Source organism: Lycium ferocissimum, chromosome 1 (genome assembly GCF_029784015.1).
Source record: "Lycium ferocissimum isolate CSIRO_LF1 chromosome 1, AGI_CSIRO_Lferr_CH_V1, whole genome shotgun sequence".
Lineage (NCBI taxonomy): Eukaryota > Viridiplantae > Streptophyta > Magnoliopsida > Solanales > Solanaceae > Lycium > Lycium ferocissimum.
Window position 1 is genome coordinate 73,076,318 of NC_081342.1, and position 15,300 is coordinate 73,091,617.

The 15,300-nt window shown below is 33.2% G+C and overlaps 2 protein-coding genes across 3 annotated transcripts; one reads left to right on the plus strand and one right to left on the minus strand.

Moving 5' to 3' along the window:
* The first annotated feature begins 619 nt into the window (after nt 1-619).
* LOC132060073 (uncharacterized) lies at nt 620-3,413 on the plus strand. 2 transcript variants are annotated; one of them, XM_059452955.1, is made up of 3 exons: nt 620-1,122; nt 1,174-1,191; nt 2,901-3,413. In XM_059452955.1, exons 1-3 carry the CDS (start codon nt 657-659, stop codon nt 3,173-3,175), a joined length of 759 nt encoding a protein of 252 aa, XP_059308938.1. In that variant the 5' UTR covers nt 620-656; the 3' UTR covers nt 3,176-3,413. The 2 variants fall into 2 exon arrangements, with proteins under 2 accessions (XP_059308938.1, XP_059308929.1); XM_059452946.1 differs by having other exon boundaries at nt 621-1,191.
* A 3,451-nt stretch (nt 3,414-6,864) lies between these two features.
* LOC132060085 (ethylene-responsive transcription factor ERF061-like) lies at nt 6,865-8,490 on the minus strand. Its single transcript, XM_059452967.1, has one exon. The coding sequence runs from the start codon at nt 8,157-8,159 to the stop codon at nt 7,203-7,205; it is 957 nt and encodes a 318-aa protein (XP_059308950.1). The 5' UTR covers nt 8,160-8,490; the 3' UTR covers nt 6,865-7,202.
* Nucleotides 8,491-15,300: the final 6,810 nt, after the last annotated feature.

A 15,300-nucleotide genomic window follows, 5' to 3' on the forward strand; every position in this document is an offset into this window, starting at 1 on the left:
TCTTTTTCACCATCTCACTTGCTCGTACTCCATTAACTCAACAGGCAAATGACGTCACTCACCTCAAGCTTACTTCCGAAAATGACTGATAGCAAGTAAAAAAATATTATAAATCATAATAATTAACGATTCAAAATATTTAAAATATACATAAAAAAATTACGGTCAAAAGAAAGAATTGTTTGAATCTCAAAATCTGAAAGGTGCCACATAAATTAGAACGGAGAGATATGTTTTATAAAAATGTAAGATTATTTTCAAATATTAGAAAACCACAATGAAGTTCATAAAAATAAAATAAAATATACAAATGTTATAATTCAATGATTATTCCTAAAAAAACTCACTTTAACTTGTTTAAAATAAACAAGCCAAAATAATTTTTAATATCGTTAAACTATTTAATTAATTATACTTGGTATATGTCTAAGATTTAGTCAAAGAGAATTTTCCAAATGCCAATTCCCTCGAATATTATATTAGTAGTAGTACAAATTAAAAGACCCGAGAAAATTTAGCGGGTAATTCAATTCCACCCACGTGGTCGTCACCGAGTTGCCCGTTACCCCATTAGCCTGCCCAAACTGCCCGTTACCCCACCATATATATACCAAAATTCACTTCATTTCATTTCAACAAAATTAACTTTTTTCACTATGGCAAAACTCTCCGTTACCATTCTATTCCTCTTTTTCACCCTCTCACTTGCTCGTACTCCGTTGACTGAACCGGAAAATGACGTCACTCACCTCAAACTCCCCTCGGAAAATGACGTCATCCGCACCGAACATCACGTGCCGTTAACCTTAGTTAGATTCCGTCCAATCAACCGTCGTTTCCGTCTGCAATCAAATTTACCGTTCCGCCTATGTCGTCACCACCGGAATCCGGTATTTAAACATCAGATCCCTTACGGTAATAATGATATGATACTTTCGTCGAAGAAAAATAACATTGACTTTGATAAGTTTGTGTACCGTATCGGCGTGCAACAGATTCCATCAGATCGGTTCAATTTCCACCACCAACGCCACCACTACGATGATCATAAAGAGAAGAAGATTTGGAAGTTTCTAGAAGATCGTGAGATGTTACGGAAAATGAAATTGAAGGATCAATCACCTCACCACCACCATCACCACGACGACGACGAAGAAGACGGTGATCGCGAACAGAAGCGCGAAGATCAAGGTAATTTTGGTGAAATTGAAGTGAAAAAGTGAAAATTAAAGGAGAAAGGTAGAAAACATGGATGAAAAGTTTGTCTCATGTAAATAATCATAAGCCACATAATAAAAGGTAGAAAATATGGATGAAAAGTTTGTCTCATGTAAATTTTATAGTTGAGGCACATAATAAACAAAGTAGGTAGGACTCCTGCTACAGCTAAATGTATTTTGGTGAAATTAAATTGAAAATGAGAAAGGTAGGAAATATGGATGAAAAGTTTGTCCTTAAATAATCATAAGGCACATAATAAAAGGTAGAAAATATGGATGAAAAGTTTGTCTCATGTAAATTTTATAGTATTAATAATAAGCGGTAGTAGACTCTCTGCTAAATGTGGTTTAAATTGAGAAAATGAAAATGAGAAAGGTAGGAAATATGGATGAAAAGTTTGTCTCATGTAAATAATCATAAGCCACATAATAAAAGGTAGAAAATATGGATGAAAAGTTTGTCTCATGTAAATTTTATAGTATTAATAATAAGGCACATAATAAACAAAGTAGTAGACTCCTGCTACAACTAAATGTGTTGCTGCATACTAGGGAAGCGTTCCCATTATAAGTCATCAAAAAAAAAATTGATAGATGATGTGTGTTTTGCAAACTAGTTGAAAAAATGATAATTTATGGATGAAAAATTGTCTCATATAAATTTTATAGTTCCAATTTAAGTGTTTAGACTAGAGACACGTAGTTTAAGAAAGAGATAAGGCCTCAAAAATTTAAGGTGTGGTTTTTTACTACGTACATTATTGAGAGTCTTTAGGAAATAAAAAATTGAACAATTGATAGATGACTTGTTTTTCAAACTAGTTGCGGATTCTAAATTAAAGATGGGTATAATTTACTAAAATGTCTTTTCAATCTTGTGGTTATAAACTTGGTACGTAGGATGTTTGAATTGTTAACTTACTAAATATAGAAAGAGGCATTTTTTTGGACAGACCAAATAAGAAACTTAATTTGGGATGGAGGGAAGTATTAATCGTAAGGCACATAATAAACAAAGTAGTAAACTCTTGTTACAACTAAATGTTATTATTAGACTCATAGTAAAACTAAGAAACTGAATATTCTGCTAAATCAACTATAAGACTCCTCATGTAAGTAAATAACTAAGTAGGTGTTTGGCCTTAGAAATCAACAATTTTTCACTTTATTTGGAATTTTTAAAGATGGAATTGTGTTTGGTTATAGTTTTTTGCAAATAATATTTGGTTGTTTGGATGTACTGAAAGTGAAAAAAAGTGAAAACAACGTTTGGCCATAGAAATCAACTATTTTTCACTTTCTTTGGGATTTTTTAAGATGGAGTTGTATTTGGTTATAGCTTTTCGGTGGAAGAAGTGTGTGGAAGAAGTGAAAACAAAGTTTTAGATGTTTTCCAAATTCCAAATACAACTTCAAGTTGTATTTGGATTTTCCATGGCCACACGCTGATTTTTAAATGAAGTGAATTTTTTTTTGAAGTTTCCACGAAATGAGGAAGATCTCTAAGTTTGGTAAAATTAAATTGAAAAGTGAAAAGCAAATTGTGCAAAGGCTTTTAATTTTGCAAATTGTGCTAGTTCTAATTTTAATTTACAGCTACTTGTTTCATATCTTTTATTTGAGCTATCACTATGAGTCAAACTCAATAGAATTTGATCAATCCTATTTTATGCCGTTAAGGTGGAGAACTGAACCAAGAATTCTCTTTAAATCAATTCCATGCTCATCATGTTGATGATGATGAGGATGACAAAATGTCAAAGCTTTATGCGAAGCACTATGGTGAAGACCATTATAGCTTCGATAGAATGAAATTAAGGAAGCGTTTTCATTATAACAATGGTGAAGCAGAAGAAGAAAAAGCTAAGAAAGAGAATAAGTGGCATAAGAAGGAAGAGAAGAAAGGTGGATTCATGAGAAGTGTTCGTAAGTTCCTGCATAACTACTTTGATTGAAGCGTATATGCTAACGTTTTGTATAATGTATAATAGAACTATATAAGTATATATATGTGTGTTATTTTGGTTTGTTTTGATGTGGTTTGTAATTAACTTTGCATCCATGTGGGATGTAGTAAGAACTAGAAAGTATACTAATTATTACTATATGAATACGTTTTGGGAATATGTTGCCATATGATTGTACTAGACATTTGTAAGTCTTGGCTTATATATACAGAAAAACTTTGTTTAATGCTGGAATAGAAGTTCCTGATTTTTGGATAGCAAAGGTAGTTTTTATGCTTGGATTGACATTCGATTAGATCAACTGTTGTTTTTTTCAATCTGATGTTAGTTGTATAACTGGTGCTATTGAATCTGATTTTCTAGAGAAAAGCAATGAACTTGTTGATGCATTGAGTATTTACTCTGGGTGGCTCTTTGGGAAGGAGAGAGATTGCTGCTTGCTTAGCCCCATCTTGATTCATCTAGTTTTTGGCTAAACTACGGATAAGGAATGGATGTTGGACCTAATTATACTTAGAAAGAAGCTGAGGTAAGACCGAATCCCCATCCCATAAGTCCATGTGGGACAAACTCAATACCCCCCACGCCCAACCCGAATTAAAGGGTGAACAACATAATATGGGGCTCAACGTTGACTAAACCATATGCTGGGATGTGTGTCTGACACTGATATTATATTAAGAATTGAACCTTCTAAAGTTAACTCATGAACTGAGGATTGTTCCCGATCATATAGCGAGACCAATTTCGTAAAAACTTGTATCACATGTTTACATCAAATCAATGGATACATAACATATGTTTGAATATACAAAACTATTTATTAATCATGGTGAATTAACGTATATTTTCACATTATTAAATCACTTAATTACAGTAAGTTGAATTGATCATGGTGTAAGCACCTGGTGTGGTTTACCAACCAAATTTTGCTTATGAGAAATGCTCCCGACCATATAAGAAAGTAGAGCATGCACCAGCTTGGTGGGTGCTGATGAGCTCTCCACAAGGCCAGCCTGATTTGAATTGCAGCTCCTTTTAACATTAATGCCTATTTGGAACGGATTGGACGATCGGGCTGAGGGCTGCCCCCGCTTCCCCTCACTCTCCTTTTCCTAATATGAAGAGCATTTCCGTTGAGAGTTTTGTGGTCCTAGGGTGACATGAAGATAGACATTGGAGAGACAAATCCCAGAGAAAGGGGCAGTCCACAATGTATAAAAACTAGGCTGCAATTTTTTTTATCCAAACAAAGCTTTAATCTCTTGATACAATTGAAGTTTATGGGTTCCTACAACGACCTCAAGTTAATTTTACAATATGGGTTCACAATCAAATATTTATAAATATTTTATGAATTCCTTAACACATGTACATAGTTTGGGCAAAAGTACTGGATTCATGTAAACTCACATACGACATGTTAGATCTGCGCATGATTACTATCACTATGCACTGTGCAATGGTAAGATTTAGCGAATAGCCCATATGAGTGGACCAGCTTGCTGCTAAAGTCCAGTACAAGGTCTAACTAGTCCAGCCCAGAAGGACAGGAAAGTTTAGGTGCTTAACTGTCAAATCCATTTTGACTCCTCTTTCTATCAGTCTTGAAAGTTGTCTTCGAGAGTATAACTGCTTTTGCGTGAAAACATGTTCTTGAATCATGAGATACTGAAAATTATGCCTATGAGCATTTCCAGGTGTGCCTTCTATTACTTATTATTCTTTTCCATTTCACTAAGTTGTTAGTCAAGTAGAGGAGATTTTGCAACTATTACATCTAAGTAATGCACAACATACAAGATTTGCCTTGAAGTTGCAACGTCTTGTTTATTTAAGCTTTTATATTGGACTTATACAAAACTTCAAGAACACATTCAATAAGGTAAAAGGGTGAGGAAATTTATAAGCAACAGCACATTATCATGCTAAAAGACTAAATCTCCTTACATAATCTGCCAAAGAAACTAGAATTCCAAGAAGCTAAGGTCGAATCAAATACTTTGACTACATCCTACTTCTCTATACACATATATTTGTCAAAAACCAAGCCTACGTCTAGAGGTGGATTCAGAATTTGAATTTGAAGTTTATGGGTTCTTACCGCGACTTCAAGTTAATATATACAATGATAAGGTGATTCACAGTCAAATATTTATAGATATTTAGGGATTTTTTTACGTATATAGAGAGTTCGGGTAAAAATTACTGGGTTCACGTGAACTTGCAACAGAAACTGTGCATCCACCCTGCCTAAGATATGTATTGTCCCAGTTGATCCAATGGACAAACGGAGTTGTCTTTGGGCCAAGGCATATTGGCCCAAAAGCATGTTTGTCATGTAAACTTATGTGTTGTCTTATATTATAACATTTTACTTTTCTCTCATTCTCTGATCTGAAATTTGTTTAAACATCTCATATATATCCTTTTTTCAAAAGCTTGTCAGCTCAGAAGTTTGTCAGTTCTGCATCTACCGAGAAGAGCTGGTTAAGTTGATCACATTTGTGCATGTAGTGTAGATGAAGCTAGACAAATAATTGGCATATTCAAAGTAACATTCTCAAACAGTGACAAGTCTGAGAAATAATTATGCCCCAAAGAGTTCTTAATGTTGCTGTTATATTATAAGTCAGACAAGCTCTATTGAGGCATCACCATCATCTACTTTGCATTTGGTGGATCACATTGATCCACAACATGAATTGGGACCACTTCTTTCTTTCTTTTTTACTTTGGATTTCTTCACTCTTAGTAAGAGAATACACGTAGGTTTTTTTTTTTTTCTTTAGATTTCTTCACTATTAGTCAGAGAAATACCACGGGACTACGGGACTGCTACGTCCCACCAGTGTATTCATCGGGAAGCTCTATCAACCCAGACTTGGATAGATGAAACGAAATCACCTACTAATATTTTTTTTTTCTTCTGATGGGATTTGAACCTAATAGGTCTTTTCTTCTCAGAACAAAAGTTGTGCATCTCCAAAAAGAAGAAGAGAATGAGTAGGTGAGAAAGAAAACAAGAACACAGGACCACCAACACTTCTTAAAGAGCTCCGGTTTTCCACATGTGGCTTTTTCAATTCTGATATAGCTTTCTGCATCACATGATCCACCATATGGTAATTCAAGAGATGTGGCATTGTTGTTCTTCACATTTATTTTCCAAGAAAATCTTCATTCTTCCCCAAAACAATCTTTTCTAATATATATATATATATATATATATATATATATATATATATATACATATAAAAGTGAAATTAGTAACTTGAACACGCTGATGGCATAACAGTTTCATTATACTGTCAGTTAATATTAGTTAGATCTATATCGAATTTGTTGAGATACTGACATTAGGTAAATCTATATTGAATTTTTTTGAGACATGGGACTCGAATAGAATAAAATAGATAAAAGTTATGTGTATAGTCGATCTCAACTAATTTGAGACTGAAACCATTTTGATTAATTAATGATGGTGTAAAGGGATGTGAACTTTCTCTTTATATAAAATATCATTCCTCTCCAAGCAAAAAATAGGGAAATCTACAATATGGTTTAAAAGATGCAAACTTTATTATAATCAAGCAAAATTCCTAATAATTTGAGTACATAAAACTGGGAATGTGCATTTTAAAATATTCTCTGTTCATCCCAGAAAGAAACAAAAGTCAGAAACAAGAGACTGATACTGATAAACTTGACAAATGAAATCATAACTGAATAGCTACACATCTTCAAAATTAAAAATTTACATTTCCCACAACATAAACTGGTCTTACTAAATCTCAAGAAGAGATTCTAAAAATAACCCCAAATCGCTTTGAGGTAAAAAAAAAAAAAAAAAAAAATAAGTCACGTGGAGGGTAAGCAGGGGCGTCTCTACAGTTGAAGTTACGGGTTCGGTAAAATCCAATAGTTTTGGCTCAGATGTAGTAAGCAAAAAGGCATTGCGGTCACAATCCATATATTTTAAATTTAAATCCGTCTATGTAAATCGAAATAACTTCTAATTAGCCAGAACCGCCCATATCAACTCAGGATCAAAAGAAGGCATTCTTGCAAGAGTGTTATCTTCGAACTCCATTTCCATCATCGGTTGTTCGAATTGATGTGTGATGCTAGTGATATAGCTGTCATCGTTCTCGGGCCCCACGGGGCAGTAACCAAGAACAGAACAAGGTGAATTCTCACTCTTCAAGAATCCATCTTCACAACTACTTTGTGAAATCACATCACTATGACTCCAACTTTCACTACCAACCAATGAAGAAGAACAAGAAGATGATGAGTCCAACTCCACATTTTTTGCAACTTTTTTCTCACTTTCAACAATTTTCTTGGCACCCTTTTTAGCTCTCTCCCTCTTAACCTTTTGGCAAATAGCTTGAATCTTAGCGTCCACTGAATTCTTCAAAGCATTCATCTTTGTGCTATCTCCAAATCCCAACTCACTCGGATCACGTAGATTTGGAAAGTTCAATCGTGCATATTCACCGCGAAGTTTATATGCAGCTCTGTCATAAGCATAAGCTGCAGCTTCAGCACTGTCATAAGTTCCAAGCCAAACTCTCAATCTATTCTGAGGAAGTCTTATTTCAGCCACCCATTTTCCCCAATGCCTTTGCCTCACTCCTCTATATGAGTTTTTCTTGTTTGGACTAACATAACTTTGTGAATATGAAGTGTTTTTTTGAAGTGTGGAAGTCGTTGGAATTGTGATATTTGTTCTATTTTGTTCCCAAAATTTTTGTAGCAAATCTTTTTGTCTTAGGTAGACTGAAGAACCTAGTGGCTCAAGAACAGGATTAGTAGTAGTAGACAATTGATTTTTGGGTTCTTGGCAATGAGAAAAGATTGAGTCTAAAGTGTTAGTGCTACTTGTTAGTAGGATTTGAGATAAAGAAGATCTAATTTGAGCAGCCTCATCATATGTGTAAGGCATGTCTTCTTGAATTGTACTCATGTTTACTCAAAAAAAAAAAATCTTCAAGAAAATAAATTCCCAGGGTAGACAAGTGATGTAGGAGAAAAGAGAAAGCAAAAAGGGGAAAGGGTACTACAAAAATTGTCCCTTTTCTTGAGATTTAACAAAGACAAGTTGAAGAAACTAAAAGAGAGAATCTAAAAAGAAATACACTGAATCCAAGAAAATATGAGAATCTGTTAAAAGTTAGAGAACTTGTTCTTGATGATTGGCTTATATAAGGAAAAAAAAATGGAAATAAGGGGCAGTTTGGATTTTGGAATAAAGTTTTTGTGTTTGATATCTTACGGTCTGTGTCAAAGTTTGGTTTTCTCTTTGCTGTATTTATAGCTGCAGAAGAAAGTACCATGTTCTTTCCTCTTCTAAAGGCCCTTAACTTTTTGTTTTCAATAGTTCACATTTATGATTTACCTTTTCACTTTTAGCTCTTTCAACAGTCTCTTGACCTACCCATGCAATAACTATAAGTGTATAAGTTATATCCATTGATGGCTTAAAATTTCCATATATATTGACACAATCAGGTCTCGTAAAAGATAAATGCAGGTAATTATTTCTAATAATATTGATCGATAACTTAGAATAAATGATGAGTGACATGTTGTAGTCTATTAAATAACACTAATAATGTTAAAAAAAAAAAAAAAAAAAAAAAAAAAAAAAAACCGTAGTACGAAGGGAGAATTGACTTAAAAATTGGACGGTTTTAAGAAATCGACGGGTACTGGGACAGTAGGAGACAACAATTTATATAAAGGGATTCAAAAAGATTCTATATAATGTTACACTGAAAATGTTTCTTATACCAAGAAGATTCAACAGTTTATATATTACACAAGAACTCATTATTTCTCTATTTACGCAGTGTAAGTTGTCGATGAATGGAATTCAATTGAACCCCCTTAATCCTTCGTAACTAGCGGCTGGCTGAAGTACCCCCTGCATAATTAATCATGGATAATATTCGATTTATCCCTGTTTAATGTTAACACCGAATCAAACGATTTGGCCTTGAGAGTTGCAAATTAAAGTGAAAATACATATTATTTGTTCATGACTAACTAATGTAAGTTCAAACAAGAATGTGCATTGCATTGAAGACAATGTTGTACAAGAATGAAAAATATCTTAGTGAAAGATTTGTACATCCCTCGTAAACAGGCTGTAAATCAGTGAAGAGTTTGAAAAGAAGCTTTTTAGAAGAAGTCACATTCACAAGTAACAACTGGTATGGTTTGACTATTTGATTTTGCCAAATGGCTAGCATTGTCTGTGTGGACCCCATAAAGAGTGGTCCCTATTTATTTATTTTTTGGTTTAACTCTTTATTGATGAGACACAAAAAACTACTTTATGAATTTATGTTACTCTAAAATATTGCAGGATAGTCAGCAGTAATGAGTAATGACTCAAAGAGAACTTTTGAGCTGTGTAGCTTCCTTCTTCTTTACACCTCCTCCTTTTTGGCAGGAGAAATATGCTTCCATTTTCTTTAATATAATGATATCTTTCACTTCGTTTCAATTTATGTGAACGTTAAGCATTTAATCGGAGTTTAAGAAAGAAGAGAAGACTTTTAAACTTGTGGTCCTACATAAGTCACATATATTTTGTGTGGCTATAAATCATTGCATAAAAGTAAAGTGTTTCCAAATATAGAAAGATGTCATTCTTTTTGGCACGGACTAATAAGGAAATAGATTCACATAAATTGAAACAGAGGGAGTATTATTTGAAATTCATTGGTCAAACTAATGTTGAATAATATTACCTATGATCGATTAAAGGGATACAAGTTTTTTTATCATTTTATTTTATTTTATTTCAAGAACTCGAATTCGAGGTGAAAATTGGTCAAAATTCCGCATATGTTGACCACTTCAAGGTGAAAAATGGTTCAATTAGCTCCAACTTCAGGGGGAATTACCCCAAAGCGGGTGTTGTTTAGCTTTGCTCCTCTTGATTATGTTGTTCTAGACAAAAAAGATTGAAAGAGCTTTTTAAGATATCCAGTTAGACCCTTGAGTAACAATCCACGACTTTGTTATGTTATGGGGCGGAGTGTTGGTCAGTCAAGAACTTTCGCGTTCATAAGCTTAAAGTAGCGGAAATGAGAATGTTGCGATGGATGTGCAAGCATACTAGGAGAGATAAGACTAGAAATGAAGATTTCCAGGACAGTGGGAGTGGTCTCGGTAGATGATAAGATGCGGGAAACGAGGTTGAGATGGTTTGGTCATGTGCAAAGGAGATGCATGGATGCTTCAGTGCGGAGGTGTGAGAGGTTGGCTATGGACGGTTTTAGGAGAGGTAGAGGTAGGCCGAAGAAGTATTAAGGAGAGGTAATTAGACAGGACATGGCGAAGGTACAACTTACTGAGGACATGACCTTAGATAGGAGGCTATGGAGAACACAGATTAGGGTATAAGGTAGTAGGTAGTCGTGTGTTGCCCTACTTAGTAGGTCCATAGTAGTAGGCGTAGTATTACTTGTATAGTTTCTTGCCCTGCGACTTCTGTTACATGTCGTTATTTCCTGTACTGCGATTAGTGTATTCATTTGTATATTGATTGTAGTTACTGCCTCTTACCTTATTTATCTGTGGTAGCTACTGCCTCTTTTTTCAGGCTACTTTATCATGGCTTTTTCATTCTCGTTGTTTTCATTTTAATACTGCTTTGATCTACTTATCCGTATCTAATCTTTTTTGTCAAACCATGGTTTCAAAAAATTTAAATGTAAAACTTGACCCATAAATTTATATTTTGTAAAAAAAGACCCATAAGTTGGTAGATATTTTTAACAATTACTCCCACCAACCATTTATCAACCTCATTAACTTCGACCAATCTTTATTTATGTTTTAACTTCTACCAAGTCATAGTTACATTACTATTCATGTTAAATTTTCTTTTTTATTGAACTAAAGTTTGATCAATTGATGTTATATTTTTAGAAAGGCCTTCTAGTAGCGTATTAATTTTGTTATGAACTATGACTTGCTCATTTGGTAAGATTGTATATGAATTAGGAATGTTTTGATAGTTTTCACAACTTGTGGGGGTTTTATGTCTATAAGAAAAAATACAACTTAAGAAATCCAAATTGCATGTCCAAACATGATTTCAAATCATGGTTTCAAATCATGTCCAAACGGCTAAGTAGAAATTGCATATTACTCCCTCCGTTCACTTTTACTTGTTCACTATGGATTTTGCACACCCCTTACGAAATAATAAATGAAGTGCATAATTTACCATAATACTCATATTAGTTGGTGCATATTTTTAATGAACTTGAAAAATGATTTGAAATGCGTAATTAATACTATGGGTAAAAGAGGAAAAAAAGAAATTATTTTTTCTTAATATGCTAAAAGTGACAGGTAAATGTGAAAATGTATTTTTAGAATACTGAACAAATAAAAGTAAACGGAGGGAGTACACTATTATGAAGAAAGTCAAAAGTAGCAACATCCATTTTCGTGAATAATGAATTGCTAAGTAGGTCTTCGTCAAAATTGCATATCATTAATTGGAAATTTTGAACCCATAAAATCTCCTTTGTACTAAATTAGCTAAACAAAAATCTAAATCCAACACCAAAAATCTTTTTAATCGACGTTTCATTTGAAATTCGAGTGCAACATGTACGACTACTACTAAATTAAATACTTTAATTTTGATTTGAAGTTGGTGGTTAACTTGTCAAATGCAACTTGTTTTATCTTAGCAGTGGGACTATGAGTCCGGAGCCTAAATGGCACAAAATTGGATCAAAATTGTCAAAAGGGGTTGTGAAATTTTTTATAGACCAAAGGGGGTTAATCGTGCAGCCCTACACGATTTACCCCCTTCCTTTTTAACTCCGTTCCTTCCATCAACTTTTAAAAAAAAAAAAAAGTTAAAGGGGCAAATCGTGTGCATGCCGTTCCTTCCATCAACTTTTAAAAAAAAAAAAAAAAAAGTTAAAGGGGCAAATCGTGTGCATGCGCACGATTTGCCCCTTTAACTTTTTTTTTTTCCTTACTTGATTTGCCCTTCTAACTTTTTTTTTCCTACTACTCATATATCATGTGTTTCTTTCTTCCTAATGTTAACTTATTTTTTATTTTTCATTTGTTGTCACATTTGATTCAAAAATATTTTAACTCAAATAAAGTCATACAATAATTAAAAATTTATGAAATAATATGTAAAAATACAAAATACAAAAAAAAAGTTTAATAAACATCACACATTATACGAATAAACGTCACACAATTAAGACGACATATTCGTAGAAAATTACATAAGGAAATAACAACGTACAACTTAGGAAAAACATAATAACCAAAAAAACAACAGCTATTGGTTTCGCAAGGGGCAACGATTCTTGTTGTGACCCATTTCCTTGCACGTACTACACTTCCTAGCCATGGGAGCAGGAGCTATATCCATTTCATTCCTCCTTCTTGTTGTACTCCGCGCTCCTGAAATTCGCTCGTATTCAGTGTTTGCAATTAAACTGAATGGAGAAGGTGGCCAATATGCCTCATCACCTATATGTGTGACGTTTTATTCAGATAATGTGTGATGTTTATTAAACTTTTTTTTTGTATTTTGTATTTTGTATTTTTACATATTATTTCATAAATTTTTAATTATTGTATGACTTTATTTGAGTTAAAATATTTTTGAATCAAATGTGACAACAAATGAAAAATAAAAAATAAGTTAACATTAGGAAAAAAGAAACACATGATATATGAGTAGTAAAAAAAAAAAAGTCGAAGGGCAAATCAAGTAAGAAAAAAAAAAAGTTAAAGGGGCAAATCGTGTGCATGTACACGATTTGCAAAATGAAATTTTGGCGAATCGTGTACATGCACACGATTTGCCCCTTTAACTTTTTTTTTTTTTAAAGTTGACGGAAGGAACGGAGTTAAAAAGGAAGGGAGTAAATCGTGTAGGGCTGCACGATTAACCCCCTTTGATCTATAAAAAATTTGACAACCCCTTTTGACAATTTTAATCCAATTTTGTGCCATTTAGGCTCCGGACCCGTGGGACTATGATCGTCTAATCTTCTCTTCTTCTTTTTTCTTCTAAAATACACATTATTAATCTAATTTGTCTTTTCTCGCTTAGATTGTGTAAATTCATTAAGAATAGTCAATCCAAATAGTCCCAAAATAAGGGTTCTTGAGACTCGAGCCATGTAGATATTACCTTACATATATATAAGAAACTAGAAATATGCACACAAATTGAGGTGAATTCAATTGGGAATGGATGAGATTGGAATAATGTTACGTAACTACGGGCGGATTCAACATTTGATAAAGTAGAGGGGTTAACAACCTCAAGTTGATATTCAACAATGATTGAGTTCACGGCCAAATACTTATAACTATCCAGTAATTTTTTTAATACATATATAAAATTTATGAAAAGTGTTGGGTTCAAGTGAATCCACATATTATATTGTGGATCTTCCATTGATATACACTATTAGCGTGAAAGTTTTTTTCACCGTCATTGTAATTTAATCTACATAACGTGTTATATATCATTTATTCGGGCTCCTAATTAAGATTCATTAGGCAGAATTACTTACAATTAAATTTTAACTAATTCTATTGTGTAAATAGTTTTGGTACTAGAGTATGCATAGAACTTGTACAACAATAACAACTAGTACTATTACTACTACTACATCTCAATCTCAAACAACTTAGAGTTGGCTATATGAATTCTTACTAACCATATTACTTTATTTGGACCATCTCATGTTGTGAAGGACAGAGGTAGAAGTCTAGATTCAGATTTGATCGTATTCAATAATTTTTGCTCCATAACGCATTTATGTAAGAAACTTCTTAAATACAGGGGCGGAGCCAGCCCTTTAGGTGCAGGTTTAGCCGAACCCAATAGCTTTTGTCCAAATCATATATTTGTATTAAAATTTTTGTCAAATATGTACAAATAATTAATTAAGAACCTAGTAATTTTAAAGAATTAGAACTCCGAACCCACAAGCTTCAGATCCTGGCTCTGCCTCTGCTTAAATGTATCAATATTAAATTTAAATTAACACTTAAAATAACTATTATAAAATTCAGATTCCATAAAGTTACAATGTCAGTTCTCCCTCTTCACGGTGTGCATTGCAATCTTATATTGAGAACAAGGGTGGATCTAGGTGAACACACTCGATAAAAAATTACACTGTATATATAAGATATTTTTTTTATTTTTTTATATACATATATAGATTTTGAATACTCTGAACACAAGAAAAGAGATTGGTATAGTGGTTTAGGGTGTTCAAATTTTATCTTGAGGTTCCAAATTCAAATATCTGTCACTATATTTTTATTTTTCAACCCTCTCAATAAAAATCTTGAATCTGTCACTGATTGAGAAAATGAATAAGCTATCCAGGATCTGTCATTGATTGAGAACAAGAAAATATCCAGGATCTGTCATTGGTTGAGAACAAGAAAATAAACTAAGTTTTTGAAGACCAATTTTCTACTAGTATAGCGTGGATGGATTGATGGATTGTGGTAGCCAAAAATAGACGTGAGTGGTGATAAAACACAAAAAGGCTGCTATCAAAATGGGGTCCAAAATTTTATTTCATTAAAGTCGTAAAGTTATCTTTTTGTAGACAGGGCTCGTGTACGTATGGGTCCACATGTCTTTTCATTTATGACCCAAAAAGCTTTTTTCTGTATTTGCATATGATATATATACACCTAACACGTCTCTTCCAAAAAATCAAATCCAAAATCGTACCCTTTGTATCTTTCGGTGGAAAATTTCGCCTCTTCTTATGAATGAGTTTTAATGAAGTGAGTGTTGCTTGGAAAAGCTTAAAAATATTAGTAAATTATTATTATTACAAAATGAGTTTGTTAAATCTATTATTATTTTGATAAATAAATGATTGAGGTTGCTCTTTAAAGATATATGCAATTTATGTTTCAAGTTGAGCTTTTCTGAAATAGATTGGGTGTTGTATCATGCGTTGGATTATTGAAATTCAAAAAAGTCAATATTTTTAGAAAAAAATATTCAACTGAACTTTAAGCATGAACGCCTAAACTTTAGTCGTATGTGACTGAAGTTCAGA